The 25,172-nt window shown below is 37.3% G+C and overlaps 4 protein-coding genes across 4 annotated transcripts; 1 reads left to right on the top strand and 3 right to left on the bottom strand.

Annotated features, from left to right (window-relative positions):
* Positions 1-1,630: 1,630 nt before the first annotated feature.
* On the bottom strand, positions 1,631-5,616 carry LOC128866771 (methionine--tRNA ligase, cytoplasmic). Its single transcript, XM_054107745.1, has 9 exons — positions 5,412-5,616; positions 5,157-5,278; positions 4,453-5,084; positions 4,187-4,390; positions 4,027-4,131; positions 3,327-3,960; positions 2,745-3,262; positions 2,235-2,670; positions 1,631-2,166 (listed from the first exon to the last, which is right to left on the bottom strand). The coding sequence occupies exons 1-9, from the start codon at positions 5,512-5,514 to the stop codon at positions 2,020-2,022; spliced, it is 2,901 nt and encodes a 966-aa protein (XP_053963720.1). The 5' UTR covers positions 5,515-5,616; the 3' UTR covers positions 1,631-2,019.
* Positions 5,617-6,635: 1,019 nt separating this feature from the next.
* LOC128867808 (coiled-coil domain-containing protein 130 homolog) lies at positions 6,636-8,026 on the top strand. Its single transcript, XM_054109316.1, has 2 exons — positions 6,636-7,315; positions 7,375-8,026. The coding sequence occupies exons 1-2, from the start codon at positions 6,743-6,745 to the stop codon at positions 7,891-7,893; spliced, it is 1,092 nt and encodes a 363-aa protein (XP_053965291.1). The 5' UTR covers positions 6,636-6,742; the 3' UTR covers positions 7,894-8,026.
* Positions 7,914-9,108, bottom strand: LOC128867809 (microtubule-associated protein RP/EB family member 2). The gene is made up of 4 exons (XM_054109317.1): positions 8,874-9,108; positions 8,367-8,806; positions 8,223-8,284; positions 7,914-8,160 (listed from the first exon to the last, which is right to left on the bottom strand). Exons 1-4 carry the CDS (start codon positions 9,016-9,018, stop codon positions 8,037-8,039), a joined length of 771 nt encoding a protein of 256 aa, XP_053965292.1. The 5' UTR covers positions 9,019-9,108; the 3' UTR covers positions 7,914-8,036.
* Positions 9,109-15,681: 6,573 nt separating this feature from the next.
* Positions 15,682-22,447, bottom strand: LOC128867856 (juvenile hormone epoxide hydrolase 2). Its single transcript, XM_054109414.1, has 4 exons — positions 22,077-22,447; positions 21,810-22,009; positions 16,636-16,846; positions 15,682-16,572 (listed from the first exon to the last, which is right to left on the bottom strand). Exons 1-4 carry the CDS (start codon positions 22,293-22,295, stop codon positions 15,775-15,777), a joined length of 1,428 nt encoding a protein of 475 aa, XP_053965389.1. The 5' UTR covers positions 22,296-22,447; the 3' UTR covers positions 15,682-15,774.
* Positions 22,448-25,172: the final 2,725 nt, after the last annotated feature.

Below are 25,172 nucleotides of genomic sequence, written 5' to 3'. Positions count from 1 at the left end.
ACATTTTGAAAATACTAAACTTACTCAGTGGAAGCCATTTCTAGGGGGTTGGATGCGCCCCTCAGCTGTTTTCTACTTCTAGCTAGTTCCACTAATCTTTCATCGACCGATGAATCGTCGAAACACAACTCCGTTGTACTTATTTTCATAAAAAAATACTTTTTTTTACTTTTAAAAATGTTGTTAGCAAAGAATTTCAACACAATTGGTTTTTCTTTTATTTTAATTTGCTGTATCAGCTGAGAAAAAATTATCTATTGTAAATGCGTCGAACGATCGAAATTCACAATAGTCCTATTCTTCAACGAATGAGCACCATAATACCAAATGGAAATTCGTTCGATCAGCATTTTCGACTATAGTCGAAGATCGAATGTTGCTCATAATAAGGGTCATTGTTTCATTTATTTCAAGCAGTTTTCGCGTTTATTGAAGATGGCAAATTATCGGAAACATAACTCATACTTTCCCTAAAGTTCGGTCCAGTGAATCAAATTATCGCAAATCCGCCGAAACAACTATTTGGTTTGCACCACAAAGTCAATTGAATTAACTACTTTAAATAAATAAAAAAAATTAGAAACAAAAAATTTAAAATTAAAAAAAAATTAAAAACAAAAAAAAATTTAAAGTTAAAAAAAACATTAAAAAAAATTGTTTCAATAAATAAAAAAAAAATAAAAACAAAACAATTAAAAAAAAATTAATAAATAGAAATAAAAATAGAGAAAAAAATAAATTAATTAATTAAAGACAAAATTGATTAAAAAAAAAAATAAAAAATTAAAAAAAAAAATTAAAAAATTAAAAAAAAATAAATAAATAGAAATAAAAATAGAGAAAAAAATAAATGAATTAATCGAAAACAAAAATAATTAAAAAATAATAAAAAAGTAAAAATAAATCAATAATTAAAAAAATAAATAGAAATAAAAATAGAGAAAAAATAAATGAATTAATTAAAAACAGAAATAATTAAAAAACAATAATTAAACAAGAAAATAAATAAATAATTGGCGCGTAGACTTCTGTTAGGTGTTTCGCCGAGCACCTCCTCCTATTTGTGGTGTGCGTCTTGATGTTGTTATATACAGTTAGGAGGCCGAAAAAAAGCGATTTTTCTAAAATCTAGTAATTAATCGAAGGAATAAGCAAAATAAATTTTATTGACAAAATGGCAGTTGCTAAAAAAAAAAAACGATTTTTAACCAAAATTTCGGCCTTAAATTCTTTATAAAAAGAATATTTATCAGTGAGAAAAACATTTCGATTAATTAGTAAAAAATATATTTAAGAAGCTCGTGTTAAAATTTGAGACTAATCGGTTTAGCCGTTTTCGAGTAAAGTTGGTCACTGACTTTGAAGACACTATTTCGAGAAAAACGCGCTGCCGCTCCGGCCTTGTACTTTCGAGCATTCCGAAACGCCCATTCAAATTTGCGTGTAACTTCGAAAATATTCACCGGAACGATATTAAATTTTCTGTGTGTATTCTTAAATATATGAACATTAAGAAAATAAAGTAAAAAAATCGATTTTTTGAAAATTCTACTGTATGTAACCCCTTAATCCGTAGAAATACACTTGGAGATTTGCCATTGCCGGCCGAGGGTAGACAATTTCATTTCGAATGCTGCTGCGATGCAATATTTAAATAATATTTTATTGTTAATGATGTGGTTTGTATACAATGTTAATGACCAGTATTTAATTACATTAAGTTCCTTACATAACCAACACAGTTCAATAAATTAATATATTAGGTAATAAAACTAACAATATCAAAAGAAAGCAACCATGTGAGTTGTATAGCCTTCAGATAAAAGCGTAATTGAAAAAGGGTTACAGCCAAATACCTGTAAATGTAATGGTTTAACATGAGCGAGAGAGTCTTTTGCTTGGCAATGAGTAAATTCCGCATTTAGATGCGTATCCTTAGCAAATCAAAAAATTTTAAATTTAGATAACGGGCGATTGCGTGGTGATGCTGGTGTATCAATGCCATTGTATACCGAAATTCTACTTCTTCTTACTTTTGCCCTGGGCAGTGGGTTGTGTTGCGCCAGTTAGAGAAGCTAATTCCTTTTTTAACTGCAGTAGCACCTCAACTTCAGGCTTCCATACGCTGGCATCGCCGGCCGCTTTCAAACGGCGTACCTTTTCGCCCTAAATATAACAACAATTGGGAATATTAGTGAATGTTATAGATTTTTATTTTGATTTTCTATGCTCACTTGTTGTGTAATACGCTGTTCTAGTTCCTTAACTTTGCCATCGCTGACGGATGGAGTAGACGTAGCGGGTGGGGCCGCTTGGGCAGCGGTTAGTTGTTTCTTGAGATCCAGCAACACATTAACTTCCGGTTGCCAGCCACTTTTGTCCTTTGTTGCCGCCTTCAACTGACGCACTTTCTCGCCCTGCAAACGCACGGCTTCTTCAAGCTGAGCAACTGTTTGCGTGCCATTAGTAAGAGATGGAGACGACTTGGTAGGCTGCGCGTTCGCATTATTTGCTGCAGTTGACGCATTGTTGGTCGCATTCGTTTGATCTTGCACACCACCGAATTTCTTTTTCAACTCTTCAATGAAGCTTGGCTCCAATTTTGTGAATAATGGCGCTGGCTTACCAATCTTATGACCAGTAGGCAGCAAAATATTGATAAAAGGTTTTCTGCAAAGCATACATACATACACACATATTAAGATAACCGTTTTTTGACAATAGTTTTCAGCATCTTCACTTACTCAGGATTCAGTGGTGTTTGCTTGGCATTCAGTTGCGTTAGCAGTGTACGCGCTAACGTCGGCATGTAGGGTAGCATAAGATTGCCTAAAAGTGCGGCGATGTTGGCGCAAACGCCAATGATGGTGGCAGCCCGTATCTTCTGTTCATCGGTGCCCTTTAGCAGCACCCATGGCTGCTGCGCTTGCATATAACCATTGCCGTGGCGGGAAATGGAGAGTAAATGGCGAATGCCATCACGCAATTTAGCTTTTTCAAGTGAATTTATATAGCCGCGTACTTCACGATTAATAAGCGCCAATAGTATGAGTTCGTCTTTGGTTAAGGTCATGGCGGGTATGACGCCATTGAAGTTCTTTTCGCAGAATACTAAGGCACGATTCACAAAATTGCCGAGATTGTTTAGCAAGTCGGAGTTGTTACGCGCCGCCAAGTCATTCCAACTGAAGCTGGAGTCTTGTCCTTCGGGGCGTGCCGAAGCCAGATAGAAACGCCATATATCAGCTGGTATACCAGTTTCCTGCATGAACAACAAAATTTAACTCACACCTCACATTTGTAACTGTTCCTCTTATCTCTCTTACCTGTGCATCATTTCCGAATACGCCAATGCCACGACTTTTGCTAAATTTCCCATCCTCATAATTCAAATACTCTGTCGCCATAATATTGGTTACCATAGTATGACCTTTGTTGGTTGCCAAAAGCGAGCAGGGGAATATAATGGAGTGGAATGGCACATTGTCTTTGGCCATGAATTGAAACAGCTCCACATTAACATCCTTCGATGGAATCCACCACTGTTTATATTCGCTTGTATAGTGTTTGGTCATCGAGATGTAGCCGTATGGAGCATCAAACCACACATAGAATACTTTCTTGTCGAAGCCAGCAAGCGGCACTGGTATGCCCCATTTCAGATCACGTGTAATACAGCGCGGTTTCAGACCCTCACGCAACCAGGAACGTGCAATTACGCGCGCATTATTCGTCCAGCCAGGTTCAGAACCTTCAATCCACACACGTAGTTGCGGTTCAATTTTCGGCAAATCGAGGAAAAGTTGGTTTGAGGATCGTACTATTGGCGCGCTGCTACAAACTTTGCAACGTGGACGGAGCAGTTCGGTAGCATTGACTAGTTTGCTACACTTATCGCATTGATCGCCACGAGAATCTTCATATCCACAACCAGGATGAGGACATGTACCCTCAACGAAGCTGTTGGGAGAATTAAAAATTAATGCTGAAATAGTCTGTTAATTCGTAAACTTTTCAAATACAAACCGATCGGCTAGGAAGCGTTCACATTTTACACAAAACAGCTGATCGACGCTTTCTGTAAAAATATAGCCATTCTTGTAGACATCATTGAAAGCTTCTTGTACAATTCTAAAATAATCATCCTTAATAAATCAAATTATTGTTGTTGTTAATAGAATCTTACTCAGTTTGCTGAGACGATGACGTTCGGCCAAAGAAATCGAAACCGATGCCAAACCAACGGTATACGGAATTATGGAGATCAAAGTATTTGTCACAAATTTGTTTTGGTGTGAGATTCTCAGCAAGTGCCTTGTTCTCTGTCGCCGTGCCATATTCATCAGTACCACAGATATACAAAGTATTGTAGCCGGCTGCGCGACAATATCTGCAACAACATAACTGTAATATGTATGTATCTGTTAATAATAAACATTTCGTTGCACTAACCTTGCAAATATATCAGCAGACAGCACACATCCGATAATGTTGCCCAGATGTGGAACATTGTTTACATAGGGCAATGCGGAAGTTATTAGAATATTACGTTCGCCTTGCTTGGGCAACACCGTACGCGGTTCAATACGCTGTGGCACAGACACTTCCACAAAACTGTTGCGTGAATTATTCAACTCGTCTTCGGAAACTGTATCTGCCAAGTTACCACCTGTTTCGGCCAACAGCTTCTCTGATTCAGACTCTGTATGCAACCGTACGGGAACTTGGCTTAGACCACCGTAGCGATTGGAGTGTTGGAGCGATGTGAAGGTAAGTTCGGTTAATGGTGTTTCAGCCAATACTGCTCGCACTTCAGGCAGCGCTGAAAGTTTACGATACCACGCCTTAAGGTGCTCTATATTCTGAGCGCCCTTCAATGTGCCGTCGGGTGCTAACAAAGACCAAACGGCTATATCAGCAGCGCTTATTTTATTTCCTACTAAAAAAGGTGATGCCGCTAAGCGGTCGTCCAATTTTCTAACTAAAAAATTTAGCACGGGCAAAGCATCCGGATTGGCACGATGTCCGACTGCCAGGTGTTGTGCTAAAGCGGGCGCCAATTTCACGGTTGACCATTCTAACCACTGTAAAACGAAAGTAAAAGTCGTTTTAAAATATTTATATGTAAAATTTTCAACGATAGTGTGTATATTGACCTCGTCTCGAAGGACACCTTCATCTGGAAATAAATACTTGGCCACTGCATCTGTAGAAAATAGTGTCAAACCATTTTCTAGTACTAGCACAGGCAGCACCAAAAAATCTTTGCCAGCAGTATCTACAAATAAAGAAAGTGTATTGCATCAGATCGCACTGCACCCCTTCACATATTTTTTTTTAAATATATCTCTGTGTTATGATTAAACAGCGCTGGAGTGCCACCTGCAGTATTCACTCACAACTAAACCTACCGTTTAATGTGACTTTAGTCACTTCCACAGGCCGGTTTGCAAATTTCGCCAGCAATTGCAATTTAAATCCAAAGGGGTTTCCTTCGTTGGTATAAATCTTCATAATGTTCTTTTTATTAAATATGAGTTTTTCTAATATCTAAAATCGCAGAAGCACGCGATAGGTCTTCACTGACAGATACCAATTAGATTCGGACAGTTGCCACGACTTTGTCTGAAATTGACTGCCACAGGGTTGTAGTTGGAGGTATGATATTTTGTGTTAATTTGGAAAAGAACTAACTCATTTTTTAGGAAAAAAATATACAAAACGTGGTGAAATTCATCCACTGGTGAGGTGGCAGCTAGAAAAACGCATACCGTTCCAATGCGTGCAATCGTCTGCCATGAGAATGCGCCTGAAGGAATACAGACAGACCTTGAACGGCATTTCGCTAAACTCCATAATCGCCTTTACAAACTATTGCTCAATCAGCTTCTAAGTATGATACATTGACATATGCAGTGGTTAGCAAAAATTAATTAGCTGCGAAATTGACAATCAGCTGTCAAGACTGTTTTGCAAGGGTTTTCTGCATAGAAATTGGTTTGGTGGAATATTTTATTGTTTTTGTTCGAAGAAGTATACAACCTAGTTATATGTGAACCTAAGACAGACGAAGAGCTTTAGCAGCCACGTGAGTTTCGTTACATTCACGGCACATCACGTTAGATAGTGTAGAGGTTGAACTCCAACCTATTTAGAATCTACACCAACATATTCCATATATGTCGGCATGTCAAGGTACCCCCATGACACTAACCAAACTGCTCGTTTCCTGGACATACCGTTAGATGATATCGACGACGACTGATGCCCTCATCGCTGTTCAGTAAGCTGCTGGTACAACAACAGCAAAAAACAGGCTTTGATTTAATAAATTAATATTTAATTAAATTTTAATTTAAGAACTGAAGTGGTTTTGAACTTTAACAGCAATTTATAATTTTGTCAAATAAACTCAGAACGATATGTGTTAGTATATACGTACGTACATATAGTTGGATAAATTAAAAGTTTTTGTTTCACTTAGTTAATGTGACAACAATTTTTATTAAGTGTTAATAATACCGATACACGTTTTATACGGATAATTACGAAGTACTTACTCCCTTGTTATGATTATTTTAAGCGCCATTGTGCGTGCTCAGCTGATCAATGGCTCTACTGTGAATGGCATTTTATTTATCATATTGTCAAATCAGCAGCAACATCTTTGCTCTCCGTAAACAATCCCTTAAAACATATTAGTAAAATTATTTAACTTCGCGGTGTAAATTTCGAACTAGGAATGGGTGAGCGTAAAGGACAAAATAAGTATTACCCCCCGGATTATGATCCGAAGAAGGGGGGTCTCAACAAATTCCGCGGCACACATGCACTACGCGAGCGTGCCAGGAAAATTCATCTGGGTATAATTATAATCCGTTTTGAAATGCCCTACAACATTTGGTGCGATGGCTGCAAGAATCACATTGGCATGGGTGTGCGTTACAATGCGGAAAAGACCAAAGTGGGCATGTACTACTCCACTCCAATATATAAATTTCGTATGAAATGTCACCTGTGCGACAATCACTTTGAAATACAAACGGATCCGGGAAACTTGGACTATGTGATATTATCGGGAGCACGACGACAAGAAAACCGCTGGGATCCGCATCAGAACGAACAGGTTGTACCCGAAACCAAGGAAGTGCAGAAACGACTCTTTGATGATGCCATGTACAAGTTGGAACATCAGGCGAAAGATGTCAAAGCCGGTGAAGAAGCGAAACCGGTGCTTGAGCGATTGGTTGATCGTAATCGGAGCGTTTGGGATGACAGTTACGAAGCAAATTGTCGCTTGAGAGCGGAATTTCGGGTGAGTTACTACGCTATTTCTACAATAATGGACAAAGATTTTTATAAATGTTTTTTCAGGTAAAGAAAAAAGAACTAAAAGCGCAAAAAGAATTAGACGACCAATTACTTGCAAGGAATAGTCTTGATATAGCTCTTCTTCCCGAAACCGTACAAGATAAGCAAATGGCCGGGTTGATGATGCTCCAAAGCCAATCTGCACAAGAGCGAGAAGCTGAAAGACGTTTAGATATTCTAATGAAACCGGCACTACCAGGTGCTACGAAAACCACTTTCGGAGGATTGAAGCGTCAAAAAATACTCAGTACACATTTACAATTTGCTGATTTGGGTATTAAAAAGAAAACAAACAGTGCGTGTGAAGTTGTGGACCTAGCGAATAGCGGGCGAGCAGAAGAAAAGTGTTATGAAAGGGAAAGTTGTGATATACGGGACGAGAAGTCTGTTGGAAGTGCAGAGACGTCAATGACGCATAAAGCAAAGCTTAAAACAGATGAAGCCACGCTAATAGATTTGCCAAAAAGCTTAGCTTTGGTATGTGACTATGATAGTTGTAGTGATACCGACAATAGTAATTAAATTAAATGATGCATATGAGATAGTCTTAACAAATTTATAACATTTTATTGAAAAAATACAAAAAAAAAAAAATATTTAGGATATATATAGCACTTCACATTATAATAAATAAACGTAAATACACTTGATCTTAGTTACTTGAATTATAACTCCGGTGGAACGCAGCCAGTATCACTGTTTCGATTGCTTCGAATGGATTCTTCATCATCATATAGTATGGCCAACGCACGTTCACAAAATTCGGTGCGATCCGTAAATTCTTTCAAACTATGACGAAAGTGAAAATGTTTTATGGAAAGCAATTGTCTAATTGTATTGGTGCAACTCACACTTTTTCCACTTCTCGTAGTTTCTTGTAATAGAAATTTCTTTCATTCAATACCATTGCAGTCTAAAAAGGATTTAATTGTTACAAACATATATGTATGAATGTCTAGTTTTTACATATAATTGCACTAGTCTTTAGTACGAACCTGCTCGACCAACTCGCTTTGAGTTGACTTCAAAGCTTGCGCACTTCTTGGTGAACCATTTTCATGATCACTAAATTGTGTTGAATTTGCTGTTGGTGGAGTCATGCCGGAACCTTCTTGACTCAGAATTTTCTTCGTCAGTTTCTTGTTAGGGTGCGTTTGCTGTTTCTGAGGAATTGTAACCTTCACGTTTTCCTTGCCTGCTGCATGTACATCATAGAACTTCTTGAACCACTGCAGAAACTCGAAATTATCTTGAAAACGCCCTTTTATCAATCGTTCAATGGGTACAGATTTCTCATAGTTTATTCGCGAGAATGCCATTTGGAAAAGCTTTAAATTATGCAGAAATTCATGCTCCAATTTTGCGTTGACTTTTATTTTTTTCAGACCGACCGAATGTGGGAACATCATTTCCATCATTTGACAATAAGCGACGCCTTGAACGATTAGTAATGCGTAAGCTTGTAGTATAATTTGCATCTATGTATGAGGGTTAATGAGTACCTGAGCAGAGATCCTCAATTTTCTTGTACTCGCCATTTACGGTGGTATTTACCCAACGCAATATTTCATGCCGCGACATTTTATCCGTCGAGGAATGTGTTAAGGCAACCGGTGCTTTGATGTCAGGCATGGCTTGAGTGCTCATCTGTACCAAATCTAAATCTTTACTTTAAACAATATGACAAATGACTAAAAATATTTTAACACCAAGTTTCTATAAAACTAACGGAATTCAAAGTACGAATGACTTTGGCGCTAAGCAACGAGCTGGATAAAAGAAGAGGAAGCAAACGAACATTGTACAATGGGCAAAAGGTAATTCAAAATAATCAAGCAACAAAATTTCCCATCCCAGTAGGGAAATAAATTTTTTGTTTAGTTAATTTAGCAAATAACTGCTAATGACGTGCAAACGATCTTTTGTCAACGTCGATGTCTCAATTTGTACAGCTAAAAGAAATAATCAGAAAATGTAAGTGTCTACGAATTTTTACAATTCATTTTATTAATTATTTAGTGTCCGTTATCATGGAAGTTCAACTCATATACGTAGCGCGATTAGGTTCTCACTAGAATGATAGAACTACACCGGTGTGACGTCACACACATAGCCATTCTGTCGAATTTACTGGGATCGAAAGAGATGAGTGCTACCTTTGTGATTTGTACGTCGTGAATATTTCGTTTTTGTTATAAGTAAGGTGCGTTTCATAAACATAAGACACTTTTGGTATACAATATTTGAACTACCATAAGCTCGCTTTCACTTTCCGAAGTAGCTTTTATTTGGCGTCATTTTAACAGTTATCGACTTCCATAAATTGTTTCTGGTGCGAAAGCTTACTCTATTTTGTAGAACCGTTATCATTTTCTAAGAAGCTGCACATTTTCTGGTCTTTTTTGCGTTTCATTATGATAAAACACTAGTCGAAAATAAGCTTCTGAAGTAATAGAAGGTGCTGATTATTGTTTTGGATGACTTTAATTATAATTTTATTCAATTTAACCTAAAATGCCGAGGGGTTCAATATTATCACAAGAGGAGCGTGCAAAAAGTTTGGCACACAAGCATTCAGGTTTCACAATCAAGTTAATTGTAAAAGAAAAAAACAAAAACAGTCAGAAGTCGTTGTGTTATCCGGAATTTTTTAAGGAGTCCTGAGAATTACAACACTTTGAAGCCCGTTGGAAGAAAACTTTCACTATCAAGTCGAGAATAGCGAGCAATCATAAGAAAAGCTGCTAACTCGACTAAATCTTGCGCCAAATTGGCCGCTGTTGTTCAAAATTAGGCAAGGTGAATTTATTAAGGTGACAGCATTCACCCAGCTGAATTTTTCGCCGTAGGTATGGCTTACGTCAAAATGATATGCTTTGTTTATATGTATTGGTATGTTTACATTCGTATGTTTACATTTGCTTGCTGATTTTGACATGATGCTTGCACCAAGCACAACAACAAATACATGTAGGGTTTTACTTATATGTGTTTGCTGTCACCTGTAATAAATTCGCCTTGGGTGACAGCATTCACCCAGCTGAATTTTTCGCCGTAGGTATGGCTTACGTCAAAATGATATGCTTTGTTTGTATGTATTCGTATGTTTACATTTGATTACTGATTTTGACGTGATGCTTGGACCAAACGCAACAACAAATACATGTAGGGTTTGTTTTACTTATATGTGTTTGCTGTCACCTGTAATAAATTCGTCTTGAAATTAGGTTTCAAAAACAACCGTTTGGCGCACATTACAGATGTGCAATCATTTAAAATTATCGAAAATAAGAAGAGGACCCCATCTTTTGACACGGCACAAGCTGGCGCGTCTTCAGTTTGCAGAAAAACACCTAGACACCAACTGGGACACAGTAAGATATTTTTAATGTTGCCCAATTTGATATTATTTTTTAAGAAGGTTATATTTTCGGATGAAAAAAATGGAACCTTGATGGTTTTTTAAATTATTGGAGAGATTTGCACAAGAGCGCAACTTCAGTGGAGGTTCTGTTATGGTTTGGGATGCATTTACATCGAAAGCAACTCTTGATATACAGTTTACATCATCGCGAATGAATAGTGAGAACTACAAAAACGTTTTGAAAATAGTCTTCTTCCTTTTATTTAGGTTAATCGGGAAGTGCCCTTCGTTTTTAAGCAAGACAACGCCTGTAAGCAGTGAAGTAAGGCAGTATTTGACCGATTGTTCAATAGAAACTATGGACTGACCTGCGTGTTCTCCGGATCTAAACCCAATAGAAAACATTTGGGGTACATAAGTCCGAAGAGTTTACGCCAACAATCGCCAATTTGACAACTCCAACGAGCCTAAAGCGGCAAGTAAGGCCGAATTGGCTTCTCTAAATGTAAATTTATTTTAAAAAATAGCAGAAGCGATGAAAAAAAGGTTATTTTGTGTCATTAAAGCAAGTAGGGCTTCCATAGAATACTAAAATATTCTAAACGACAGAAAAAAAATTCGAAAAAAGTATACTTTTGTTAAACGATCACTTTAATTGAACTGTGTCTTATCATTTTGAAACGCCTGGAAATACGTTTTTGCTAAAAATTGTCTTTATGTATTAAAAAATGTTCTAAATTCTGTAATAAAACAGGTAACTTCTGTTACATTAACCGATATGTAAAATTTTTATTTTCCTTTGAAATCTATAAATTAAAATACTTTGAAAAATTAGGGGTGTCTTATAATTATGAAACGCACCTTGACGTTAGATTTGTTCCCTAAGAGCTCTGTCAGCCAAGCCTTATAGCATTGACAGACGGCGGCGTTATTTGGGATAACCGGCGCAGTTAATTCTGATTAAAATTGTAATGTGACAGACGGTTGATACGCGGAGTAGTGAACAGCTGATTTGTTTATTGGATAGATTTGTCAGTAAAAGATCGACCACAGGCAACAAATACGGGTGTGAACTGCCCTGAAACTTAAAAATAATTATTTAATAAAAAAATCTTAAATTGCTATTTCTCAAACTGTTCGGAAATATAAAAGCAATAAACATAATTTTGAAATAGCATTTTCTCCAGTCTTTCTTGTTCTTCTTTATAAAAGTTTCATTATTTTCCATTCACAATAGATATTAAGTGTCAGTTTACGGCAATATTGCCATCGAAAATTCCCCTAATCCGCTTAAATTATGAGAATTAAGCGTAGTTGCCAATCCTCATTAGTTGCACTTAACCGTTTGAGTGCGATTCGTCGATATAGCGACGATAACTAATTACTCCAAATTTGCGGCGCGTTGCTATAGCGACGATTGCATCACTGTGCATTTGGCGTTCGGCTAGGAACGTGTTGAATAATATTTTGCGATATTTATAAAAAATTTATGTCATATAAAAGTATAAATTAGTTGAGACCGTTAAAAACAATTTTTATTTTTCGTTCAATATCGATATTTTGAAAATAAATTGCGCAAATGTGTAGTATGTAGTGTAAAAGGATCTAAAAATCCAAAGCGTTCCCGGCTAATATGCAACATTTGCAAAAAAGGTGTGCATGGTACATGTGTGGGGAACCACAAATGTGCCAAAATTTGAATAATAATGCCGGAACTTGTTGTAAAAAAAAAAAAGATGATATTAAAAAAATGTAAATAAGTTTTTCTTATAATCATAACTAATAGTTTAGTCTACAAAATAAAAATAAAATTATTGAAATATGTAATTTTTTGTGTTCTCTATGCTTATATTTGTAAAGCCATCATATTTCAGTTTTCTTAGACCAAATTTTGCTTCGCAATTTTCGTATGTATTAAAGAAAATCGCTTAGCACTCAAACGGTTAATGCCTGAGATAAACCTGAATTAAGTCATTAATCCCGATTAACGCCACCGTTTGTCTAGGCTATAACTGTTCTGAGCTGTCAAAGTAAATCGAATAGTTAGGAAACAAAAAGGAAAACGTAAGCGCTTTTCAATATTGCTGAATATACAATTATTGAAATATAAGAAATAGAGGAGAGGGTTTTTATAATATATATAACTGATAATCCTAATTCAGGAACCATGACTATGCCGCGGTCGAATTTGGGCATTTGGAGGAATTTCCTCGAGCATCGTTTATAAATTTAAAAGGACAGAAAGACCGCGCTTGACTCAGACTTTACATTTGAAAGACTTTATATCATATTTTCTCCTCCGTCGACGGAGAGTCGAATGTTATGGATGAATGAAAAATAAACGAATGAACAGCCGATGACTTTTTTTTTGTAGCTGTATTCAGGAACTCAAAACACAAGCTGCTGTGGCGAAATTTTTGATGAGAGAAATAATTGGGTGTCAAATAGCAAATATTTTTACACAATAAAAAAAGTTAGGTTAGGATTGAAATGAGTAAACATATAAACGAGTTAAGGGGTTATATACCTTGTGGTGGTAAAAAAAATCGAAAAGTTTTTATGGCATATTCTAAAAGTACATCATCTTAAAAATATAAATCCCAAAAATCATAAAGATCGGAGCACTAGAACGAAAGTTACAGGTCGTGGAAGCGCGCGACCTTATTCATAAATGAAGTGCACGCAAAACTTAAGACGCGATTATCTTGAAGTCGTATTTTTTGAAAATTACCGTCGCGGTGGTCATTATTTATCAAAAACTATTTGACCGATTTGCATATACTTTTTTGTTAATTATTCGAAGTTACAACCTCGTGAATCTGAACGGTTCACCTTTTATAAATATTTGCATAGTTCGCTGGAATTAATTTTTTTTTAATTTTTCAACCCCTAAAAAATCGTTTTTTTGGTGCAAAGCGGTTTTCATATCGAGGAAAATTTTTTTTGGGTAAATAAACCGTTCAGATTCACTAAAAAACATTTTTCTACAATAACCATTTAATTTTTTTGATTTCAGTTGAGCTGCTCATGCGCTACCGTGATCACCGCAAGCCTCTTCTGAAAAACGGCGATTCGAGGGAGGGGCGATATCAACAATAAATAATAACATTTTTTAACATAAAAACACTAAAATGTATTATTCGAGAGTAAACCTTCAGTATGATATATGCCTCAATTGAATAAAAGTTCTTAAACATATTAAAAAAAAAAATTATGACAATCGTCCATTTTTTCGGGCTCACAAGGTATATATAATACTATATAACCCCTTAAACAAAGAAATTTAAATAAAACTGCAAAATTACGCCTGTTTAACAACTGATTCAGGGTTGGATCATTTTCTTATTTTTCAAGCTGCGAATTTTTTGTGTGGTGCGTTACTGACGCTTGAAGTAAATATCGTGCAATTCACTTGGGAGGCATATGCAGAAGCCTTCAGCACGATCGAAGAGAACTGAGTTGATTGTTCTCACAAGAGTTGGTTCTACGTACGAACGCTCCGGATTTATATCCGGCCAAGGACTGTAACTTCAGCAGCATTCCCTGAATATAAAGGGTAGTTAAGCTTCAAGGGCCGGTGTTGGTTTTGAATAAAATACAATTTTTTTAGAAAATTATTGCCATTTCTCTTTACTATGATAATATTGGTATGACTCAATTACGTATGGAATAAAATATCGGCAAAATGGCCTCGGCGGCACACCTTCATCCGATGGTCCAAATTTTTGATGACGCTGAGGCATAATTGAGGTTTTATGCCGTTAATGTGCCGAATTATCTCATCCTTTAGCTCTTGAATTGTTGCTGGCTTATCGACGTACACCTTTTCTTTCAAATAACCCCAAAGAAAGAAGTCCAACGGTGTCAAATCACATGATCTTGGAGGCCAATTGACATCGCCGCGACGTGAGATTATTCGGTCATTAAATTTTTTGCGCAAAAGAGCCATTGTTTCGTTAGCTGTGTGACAAGTGGCACCGTCCTGTTGAAACCACATATCGTCCACATCCATATCTTCCAATTCGGGCCATAAAAAGTTCGTTATCATCTCACGATAGCGAACACTATTCACAGTAACTGCCTGACCGGAATCATTTTGGAAAAAATACGGCCCAATGGTGTCGCCGGCCCATAAACCGTTTTTCGGCAATCACTCTTGGATTATCATTCGCCCAAATGCGGCAATTCTGCTTATTGACGAATCCACTGAGGTGAAAATGTGCCTCATCACTGTAGAAGATTTTCTTCGATGTGCATTTTGATTTGAACGTCCGTTTTCATAATAAGAATGAATAACTTTAACGCGTTGCTCGATTGCGTATCTTTACATTATTCAAATTGAGTTAGCCTGAAATTGAAATATGTCAAATGAAATGCAGAAAAAAACTTGACGTTTAGGTGTGGTTCACATTCAACATCGGCCCTTGAACTTTAACCACCCTTTATATGGCGAATGCTTATGCTGCTACAACAACAACAACCACAGAATTGAGTTGACAGGATGTACTACAGCGGAGTCGCTTGAATTAGATCGTGTTCCGTAAAATGAGAAATTGAGTTTTGTTAGTTTTATACCTTTCCTTTAACATTGGAACAGTTTCTATATGACTTTGTTTAAAATTATAATTTATTTTTGTTTATAAACAATATTTATTAAAAATTTTCAAATAAAAAAAGTAGCTATATAAAAGCGCATCTATTAAAGGTGGTGTCGGCAAATCAGCTGATTTGTTTTTTTTCTTTCGTCGTGTTCATGTGGCTGTCAGCCCAGAATGAATCAAGGCGAATCCATTTTTTGTTTTCTACTTTTCCTACTTTCCTACTTTGCTTTGACAATCAGAAGTACAAAATATTGTTGTTGGTCTGGTGCCACCACCTTTAGTGAATGGGCCTTGGTACTCACCCTTTTTTACTTTTTATTATTCAAAAATAAAAGGAAACATCCATTTACCTTAGTTGTGTAAGCCCGTTTTATTTTTATCTGTTTTTAATCTGTTTTAAGACATTTAAATTAATCTATATTTGAACTAACCTTTCAGCTAAATGAGTTTGCTAAATTTCTCCACTTTTTTGACAAATTCTATGAAGTCCGCGTGCAACAACTCGGGCATTTCTAGCGCAATGAAGTGGCCACCTTCTTTAAAATATGTGCTATGAATTAAATTACAATATTTATCCTTCAACTGACTATCCTGAAAGTGTATAAAATCATGCTTGAAACGCGCACAACCAGTTGGCACATCTGTGGGAACCCGATTCATTTGCAGGCTAATTTGCTGCTGAGAAAAATTTTCAGCAAATATGCGCGAGGAAGTTGTTATAGAATTAGTCAAGTAATATATCATTACATTATCAAGAAGTGCGTCTAAGGTGAAACGCTCATTTAAGCCGCCATTGACATACAATTTATAATTTCTATTGGTTAGAGAAGACCATTTCTCCAATATGTAAGCAGCCAAGCCGACGGGATTATCGGTGAGCACAGCCCCAATCGTGTCAGGCTTCGTAGCCTGTAGATGATAGTAACCAGTTTCTTCAGCTAAATGTTTTAATTGTTTCATATGTGGGAAAATGTTTTCTTCAAATCCATGCGTACCGAAGAAATTCGTAAACATTACATTGAAAAAGCCTTTCATGGAAGATCTACCCGTGAGCACAGTGCATAAATTAGAATGGTATCCATATACATTCTCTGGAAATAGGGTAGCTATATGAGAACCAATTAACGATCCCAAATCGCCACCCTGAATGAAGAATTTGTTATAACCCAACCGCAGCATCAGATTGCGCATCATAACGGCCACTTCAACCGGACCTAGGCCCACTCTCGATGTTCCCTGGAAAAGTAAGAAAAAAACATTAAGAAAAATAAAATAGTAACTAAATTTATTAAGGTTTACCTGCGACCATGCAAAGCCCGGTAAGCTGGGAACCACCACATTGAAAATGTATTTGCTGTTCTTATCTAAGTGTGTCTGATGGAGTTTGTGTATAAGAGTGTAAAATTCACGTATTGAGCTGGGCCAGCCATGCAGAAGGAGCACTGGATAATGATGTTTGCCCACTTTGTTCTCATCGTAAACCATCAAATGTAAAAAATGCATACGCAAGCTGTAATAAGGAAATCGATTAGAAAATGTACGTAGGGGTATCTATATCCCCCAGCGAGGTTAAGGGGCTACATTTTGCGGAAAGGGCTGCTTGTCGTACAAAAGAGGCAACTAAAAATCCACACCTCAGCCTGTGAGTTATAAGCGTTAACTCAATGCTAAAAGGATGAGCGAAATAGGTACAGAAACGGCTTGGTGACGTCATTAGAGCGCCCAAAAAGGGTTGTTATATCAGAAACAATCGTTGCTATGCGTCTATTAATAATGCAAGATCCTTCAAGGATACATTTAATATTGCATGAATATTTGGTCCTCTAGAAGAATTGATGAAAAAGCCTTTAAGGGGGGAGCCTGCTTTAGAGGCTTCAAAAAATCGATATTTTTTTTTTTACATAAATGTCTTCCCAAACTATCCAAGAATGTGTCCTCAAAATTGCAGAAGCAAATTCAAAATATTTTCGGAGTTACAGAAGAATTTGTGAGCAAGCGTCGAGCAGGTATACGAGCGGCCGGATCGCTCAAAGTGCGATTTCTCGGTTTTTTATTTTTACGATTTTTCCTAATTGGCGGGAAAGACAGGGAAAAAGTTAAACGTCCTCTATCGACACGAGATAACATTGACTGAATTCGGAATTAAATTCTCTTCTAGTTTAACCTAAAAAACCTTAAGAAAGTTATGATTAACCCACTTTTTAAACAATCTAAAGTGAATTTGTTTTTTTTTTATATTAAATTTTTTTTTTTAATTAGCGAAAAATTTTTGAATTTCTCACTTTTTGTTTAATTTTCTTGGTTTAACTAGAAACTATACTATACTAAAATAAAATTTTTTTGGGTTTTTGGTTTCAGATGAAAATTGCGACCTGCATCTTTCCCGCCGCACGACACATGCACACTCGAGGCGCCTCGGCAATATGCTTGTACCAGGCATAATATGACATATATTTTAAAGAAAAAATTTGAGAAGACTGTTGAAACATAGAACAATAAAACCAGAAAGTTTCGTTTCAATCGAATATTTCTTTCCTTGTCAAAAAAATCCACGAAAAAATCGATTTTTGAAGCCTCTAAAGCAGGCTCCCCCCTTAAACAAACCTTTAAGCAGTTTGTTGCATTAACTTCCAAGGAGAGTATGTTGGAAAATAATAAAGCTATTTCATTCAAAAAGGCAATCCTCGTATAAGACATTTTCAGATTTCGTTATACGGAACAAAATAGGTCTGTTCATGAAGCAAATAATTTGTGATAATTGTCAAAAACAAAAAAAAAAAACATTTCACAAAATATCAATTTTGTTTTGGTGTTCATGTAACCAAAAAAAAAAAACGTAGGGGAAAGTGAGGGAGCAAAATAACACTTCGTTTTGAGGGAAAGTATAAAGTTTTTACTGGATATTTCTCTTTTGCAAGTGAGAAAAACAGCTGATCGCAAAGTAAAAATAAACACGAAAATTTGCGAATTTGAGTCAAAGTAGTAAATTTAGTAAAAGTTGTGATTAAAATGTAAATACATTTATTTTAGATAAAATTTCTAAGGCTTATTTGAAGTCATATATTGAATAGGAATCGGCCAATGTTATAGAGGAATGTACTTCTGAGCCACATCCTCCACTCACCGTTGCTGCAGTTTCCGAAATATACATCGAAAGCATTGAAGGCATCTTTTGTGTTTTATGCTTATACCTCTTGGTTATTAAAAAGGAAAATATCAAGGAAAATATGTATGAAGAAAGCTGTGATTGCTACCACAATACAATTGCTAATGGAATGTTCTTCATCTGACAGCGATGATGAAATAGAGCAAATTATTGTGAACGAAATTAAAACATGCTAAGAGGCTCTGTCTTCACTAACGGTTCCAAGATGGAATCGGGAGTCGGAGCAGGGGTTCTCTCTAAATCAGCAAATTGATCTATCTTCTTTAAACCGCCAAACACTGCTAATGTTTTTCAAGCAGAAGTCTTTGCGATCCTGCAGACATGCACAATGCTTTGGGAACGCGGGAGCGAGGGAGATATTAACATTTGCTCCTATTGTCAAGCCGCGATTAAGGTGCAGAACGAAATTAGTAAACTCCTGTAAAGAGGAGATCAAATCTCTTGGGTGTGCAGGTAACATTTCTCTGATCTGGGTTCTAGGACATAGGAACACAGAGAGATGTGAAATTGCTGATGAGCTTAGCGACCTCCTACCCGGTCATCGGCATCCCCCTGACAGTTATTAAAGGGGAACTGCACAAATTATTTCTGAGAAAAGCGCTGAAAAGGTGGTGCTCCTTTTCTTCATGCGCTATTCCGAAAACCCTTTGGCCCCAATACGATATACGAAGGACTCAGAAAGTCCTTGGACTTCTCGCCATTCAATTTTCAAATTCGTAGCTGTGTTTACCGGTCACTGGACGATCGGCATACATGCGGAAAGCTAGGGTTACCATTTACCCCCATTGCAGAAGCTGTGGGGACCTTTCAGAGAAGGAGACTGTTGAGCACTTTCTCTGTAAATGTGCGGGTTTGGCAGCTAGACGATTAAGGTCACTGGGTGCTCCTTTCTTCGACAACCTAGGGCAGTGCACCAATCTGAATCCCATCAATCTTCTCCATTATATCAACAGCTCTGGCTGGTTGTAGATATCTGCCTGTTGGAGGTCTCATAATGGTATCAAAATGGCGCTTTAGTTCTACTTGAGGAGTGCCAGACTGGCACTTCAACCATTTCACCTACGTACCTACCTACCTAAGCTCGTTGTTTTGCATTTTATTTGCTTTTTTTTTCTTAATTTAATACGAGGCGGCTCAACTGAACAAATGTTTACTATTTGTGATTATTACCGCTTGGTTTTGCGTTCATGTACCTACCGTTTTTATATTTTTCTCTTTGAGAGCGAATTATCGGAAATAAGGTTGCTGGCAAGTTACTTGATAATTTTCATATGATCGGCCTTAATATATACCAAATTGAAAGGGCGACATAATCGCATACCCAGGACTTTTTAAGGAGTTTTAAATATTGATGCATTTTTTTTGAGTTATATGGATTTTGTTGTAGTATGAATAACGTTAAAAAAGTAGGTAAAATTAAATAAAAAATAAATAGTCAAAATTTTGCACGCACCACCTATTCGTTGACCTTTAAGGCAGCCTTTGTTGGCCCGATTCGCGACCAACTTAATCGGATAATATTTGAGTGCGGTATCCCTGCACAAAAAGCTCCGTCAAGATAGGAAAATACCTTTCAGCATCCTTTGATACCGTTCGAGGTTTCAGACAAGGTGTCACGCATTGTCATGCGATCTCTTCAACTTTATTATGGAGAGTGTGGATCGCAGGGCGAACGAAACGCCACTTTTTTCTATAAAAGTGTCTAGCTCCTTGCGTATGCTGATGAGATCGATCATATCATCGGTCATACCAAGCGGAATGTCGCCGCCGCAATTACGGCTATTAAAAAGGTGTTCGCACGATCGGATCTGACGCTAAAAGAGGGCAAAATCAAGTATATGCAGACGTCTTGGAGGGAGTCGCGCCGTTTGGTAACACAGATCGATGTTAAAAACTTTAAATTCATTGTTACCATAAAGCGTTTCACATATCTTGGTTCCGCTATTACCAGCAACAACGACATCAGCCTTGAAATCAAGCGAAGGATAGCTCTTGAATAGGTGCCTCTTTGGGCTAAGTGCGCAATTCAGTACTACAGTCCTCGCGCGAGGAATGACAACAATACTCTGCAAGACGCTCATCATCCCGTCGCTTTTCTATGGCGCTGAAGCTTGGACGGTCAAACAATCAGATGTTTGATGCTCTTGGAGTTTTCGGGAGGAAAGTATTTTGCAAGATTTTTGGCTCTGCTCGCCTAGATGACGGTTACCGCATACGAATGAACCACAAGCTGTGTGAACTTTAGGGAGATAGTGACATAGTCAAATCAGTCACCCTGCAGCGATTAAGGTTGGCGGGGTCATTTCGTCCGTTTGGAAGAAACTGCTCCGGCCAAGTGGGTGTTTGAGACGGTAATTTGCGGTCGACGTTGTTCGATGGAAGGACCAAATTGAAAATGAGCTGGCTTCTCTTGACTTGAGAAACTGGAAAAGGTGTGCGGAAAACACAGACACCTGTCGAGACATTATTCGGCAGGCTGTAACTTGGTAACGGGTTGTTAAGGCCAAGCTGTTGCGCTGCTATTATTGTGAGCACAGGTGTAAATGTATCTCAATCACAGTGCCAATTGCTTGCTCCATTTTCCGCAAAAATGTTTTTTCTTGCGTATTTAATGCACTCGTATGGTCCAAATATAAAGGGTGGTTAAATTTCAAGGGCCGATGTTGAATGTGAACCACACTTAAACGTCAACGACACCGTTGGACTTCTTTTTTTGGGGTTATTTGAAAGAAAAGGTGTACGTCGATAAGCCAGCAACAATGCAAGAGCTAAAGGATGAGATAATTCGGCACATTAACGGCATAGCACCTCAATTATGCCTCAGCGTCATCGGATGGAGGCCGAGGCCGCGGTGGCCAATTTACCAATATTTTGTTCCATACGTAATTGAACTATACCAATATTATCATTATAAAGAGAAATGACAATAATTTCCTAAAAAAATTGTATTTTATTCAAAATCAACACCGGCCCTTAAAACTCCCTTTATGAAACCAATCGGCACACAAATCCGATTTTTCGGAATGTCTCGAAGCCACTTGCGGGATCCAAGCAAACTCAAACCAAACTGCAGAGACGCACGTATTAGCTCGCCAATCGAATGAACGGTTAAGGTGTCCATTAACTATAAACTAACAAGCAAAACAAACAAAATTTTACATTTATTATAAGGCGATTATCCCACGGATGCAGTACAAAACTTCCTACTGATAAGAGCTACATCGTCGTGTGAGGGTCTATCCGGCTTTTAACGACTATCCATTTAAACCTTTTACATATAAATAAAAAATATTCAAATTTCACTTACCCTTGAATTTCGGTGGTGAAATGATTGAACTGCCATAGGAACAATTCACGTTCGCGCCAACGTGGCAAGTACTTATCGCGCCAATATTTGACGATTTTTTGCAATTCTTTAGTGTTAAAACCATTTTTAAAATTAGAGTTCTCCAATGGCTCGGTCAAACGCAGTGTGCGATTCAACTGTTCACGTAGATCATCAATAGTCTGCATTATATAAAAAGGAATTTATTTAGTCTTTACCTCTCCACGCCATTAACTACTTATTGCTTACCGCATCCGGGTACATCAGTTTATTGCCGATCACTTCGGATGTGTTCTTTAAATATGCGGCCCAGTCGTCTGGCGGATCGTCATCGCCCCACCATTGCTGTAGAGAAATCTCAGGCTTTTCCACGTCGAAGCTTTTTCTTACGCCGATGTAATTGTATATAACCGCACACATACAAATTAATCCGAATATCCGCAAATATCTTCCGTTCAACACATCCATTCTGGTTAAATTTTATGTTTTACTGAAATTCTAAAGGGCGAAGCTTTCACAGAAATCGAATTCTAGCCACTTTGCACTGACGAGCGGCACCACTCTTTGGCGTTGGTTGTGGTTTATGACGGCCGTTTACTGAGATTGCGAGTGCGCTACAAGCCAAATAGGCGGACTGCTTTGTTATCAGTGGTCGGTGGGTTGAATTTAGAGAGATCGACACGTTTGTTTGTTCACTCGTAACAACAAAAAAACAAAAAATTGGTATACGTGGAGTGTACGCGCACCTTGGCTGCACGATTGACAGGTTCGAGTGCTTCAAATTGATAAGACGCGCTGGAATATTGAAAATATTTGGTAGTATGCGTGAAAGGATTAAGATGTTTTATGACCAAAACGATAAAAAATTTGAATCAAATATGCATTCATACATAAATAAATGAGAAGGAGTAGATTTTGAGCGTATCTGTATAAAAGATGAGGAACACTTGGAATATCAGAAATATTAAATATGTAAAAAAAAAAAAAAATTAATTTTATTTCCTTTCATTGGCCATAAATAACTGATTTATTTCCAATGTTTTATATACCCATACATATTTACACCGTATTTGCGTAAATTTTGTTGAAATTCCCAAACGATTCAAATAAGTTTTATGACTATGACTATGTTTGACCAGGCTGTAGCTCATTTCAGAAGCAGGCAAATGTGCATTTGCGATTTCTTTGCCTATCTTATCGATCTACATACATACATACAAACAACGCGCGCTCCCTTCTGTGTCCAGTTATCTTTTGGTTACTGTTACTTAACCCATTACAGCCTAATGGGTATTTAAATACTCATGAATGGGTGCTCATGCAAGATGTCATGCCATAAAGCAAGTAGGGGTTTGTTATTCATTTTTTTATAAACCATTCTAAAAAATTTGGTTAAATTGAGCTCTAGAGTAAAGTTATAGGGTGCACCGGAATTTAAAAAAAAACTGTGCATAAAAACATGCATTATCTCACAAGATGGCGCAAAATTAATCATCCAAGAAAAAAAAAATTATTTCGAGTGATGGATGAAGCCTGGCCGTAGAACTTTTCACATCTACACAGACGGCTCTAAAACTTTGGACGTAGCCTATCAAGCTGCCAGACCAGAGCAGTATTTTCCAAGCGGAAGTTTTTGCTGTGGGGAAAACAAGAAGAAACTCAATATTTAATAAATGCGTGGACAGTAGGGCGGGTCGATTTAAAAATCGCTCATTGCTCTGTGAACATCGTATTCTAGGGATCAAAATAAGAAACTTCGCCGAAGGAACCATACCTCTAAAACGAGTTCTGATGCTCTCCAATTTGGGTCGAACGAAAAATCCCACTTTGACCCATTTAGAGTGCTCCAATCGAGTCCAAATGTATAACCGACCCCCACTAACTTTGAACGGCCGATCCACCCATGCCAGTGGCACACCGCCTGGAACTCCCCTGGGGGTTTCCCCATACAGAGGTATGGTTCCTTCGGCAAAGTTTCTTATTTTGATCCCTAGAATATGATTTTCACAGAGCAATGCGCGATTTCTTTGCCTCTCCACAAATCGACCCGGCCTAGTGGACAGTCAAGCAGCAATAAAAGCAATAAGCTCATATTTTATCAAGTCCAAAAATGTTCAACGGAGCAGGGAGGCCATAGAAAGGCTAGCCGCAAATAGAAGGCTGCATATCTATTGGGTACCTGGCCGTACAGGCATTATGGGAAACGGCATTGAGCAAACTTTAGAACGCCTTCTGTGCCTTTGCCCGGCATTATTAAAAACGCGTGTAAAATGCCTGGCAGCCCCACTTTTGAAGATGTGGAGGACGTCTCAAAACCGATTCTCCAGCTCTGCTTAGATTCGCTAAAAGCGTTGACATCCTACATGACGTCTACTTTCAGTATTCATAGAGGTCGGTCTCCATCTGGTATCACTAGGGTCCAATAGGTCCACGCGTGGCTTAATGCCAACCAGGCTAACTTAACTAACTTTTACGCGCTCCATTGATTGTCTGCAGCTTCTTAGTTTACAAAAGTCAAATATGATTAACAAAAAATTACGACGAAATGACGAAATTTTCTAAAAATCCTGAATAAAAAGTTTGAAAAATTTATGATGAAATTTTGTAATTTGTTTTTTGGTTTCCACAAAATTTCAAAACATGGATTTATGTATATGGTTTTATTAGGAGAAGGTAGAGAAAGCATTGAATCAGCATTCAACCACGTCAACTGACTGATACAATACGTCAAGACAATCAAAGATTTGGTGCTCAAACATTGCCGATAAGTGATTAGGGACCTTACTTGTACTGTTAATATTGGTTCTTGTGAAACTATTTTGAAAGACATTAAACTGACTTAGCACTATGTGACTTCTGTTTATTCCTTTAAGGGGACCTGGAGGTCTAGAAATTGAAAAAATCGATTTTTTGTTTTTTCTATTGTATATTTAAGAATATACTGTGAAATTTTCATGCGGAAATTCCCAATATTATAGCTTCTAAAGCCCATTAACTAGGTAGAGAGCGGTCCGCGCGCTCCTGTACCTCAAACTTTAAAGTTTAAACTCATTTCGGCCTGGTGTTGCCAAAAAAAAAAAAATTCCGAAATTTTAATATGTTGTTCACAACATCAATGGCTATCGCCCATACTAAAATCATGTTATTATTTCAATTATTTCGTATTTTTTGATTAAAAACTGAAAAAAAACCGATTTTTAGAGTTTCAAATTCAAAACCGCGCCATTTTGTAAAATTTTTATATTTTTTATTCTAGTACGGTACATAGCTATAGTCATTTTTTTTTCACTCCTCTACAAGACATTTGTCTTGCGTTGGTTACGTTAACCTATTTGATTTCTGACA

This window comes from Anastrepha ludens, chromosome 6, assembly GCF_028408465.1.
Source record: "Anastrepha ludens isolate Willacy chromosome 6, idAnaLude1.1, whole genome shotgun sequence".
Taxonomy (NCBI): Eukaryota; Metazoa; Arthropoda; class Insecta; order Diptera; family Tephritidae; genus Anastrepha; species Anastrepha ludens.
This window is presented reverse-complemented; position numbering and strand designations above follow the sequence as displayed.

Excerpts from the sequence above, each read along its gene's own strand:
- LOC128866771 (XM_054107745.1), bottom strand. The coding sequence starts at position 5,514 with ATGAAGATTTATACCAACGAAGGAAACCCCTTTGGATTTAAATTGCAA. Across the intron at positions 3,263-3,326 it reads TATTCGGAAATGATGCACAG|GAAACTGGTATACCAGCTGA; the intron begins GTAAGAGAGATA and ends TTGTTCATGCAG. Across the intron at positions 2,671-2,744 it reads CAAACACCACTGAATCCTGA|AAAACCTTTTATCAATATTT; the intron begins GTAAGTGAAGAT and ends TATGCTTTGCAG.
- LOC128867808 (XM_054109316.1), top strand. The coding sequence starts at position 6,743 with ATGGGTGAGCGTAAAGGACAAAATAAGTATTACCCCCCGGATTATGAT. Across the intron at positions 7,316-7,374 it reads GCTTGAGAGCGGAATTTCGG|GTAAAGAAAAAAGAACTAAA; the intron begins GTGAGTTACTAC and ends ATGTTTTTTCAG.
- LOC128867856 (XM_054109414.1), bottom strand. The coding sequence starts at position 22,295 with ATGGATGTGTTGAACGGAAGATATTTGCGGATATTCGGATTAATTTGT. Across the intron at positions 16,847-21,809 it reads TTCACCACCGAAATTCAAGG|CTTGCGTATGCATTTTTTAC; the intron begins GTAAGTGAAATT and ends TCCTTATTACAG. Across the intron at positions 16,573-16,635 it reads CGGGCTTTGCATGGTCGCAG|GGAACATCGAGAGTGGGCCT; the intron begins GTAAACCTTAAT and ends TTACTTTTCCAG.
- LOC128867809 (XM_054109317.1), bottom strand. The coding sequence starts at position 9,018 with ATGAGCACTCAAGCCATGCCTGACATCAAAGCACCGGTTGCCTTAACA. Across the intron at positions 8,807-8,873 it reads AATTGAGGATCTCTGCTCAG|GCGTCGCTTATTGTCAAATG; the intron begins GTACTCATTAAC and ends TAATCGTTCAAG. Across the intron at positions 8,161-8,222 it reads CTACGAGAAGTGGAAAAAGT|TTTGAAAGAATTTACGGATC; the intron begins GTGAGTTGCACC and ends CTTTCGTCATAG.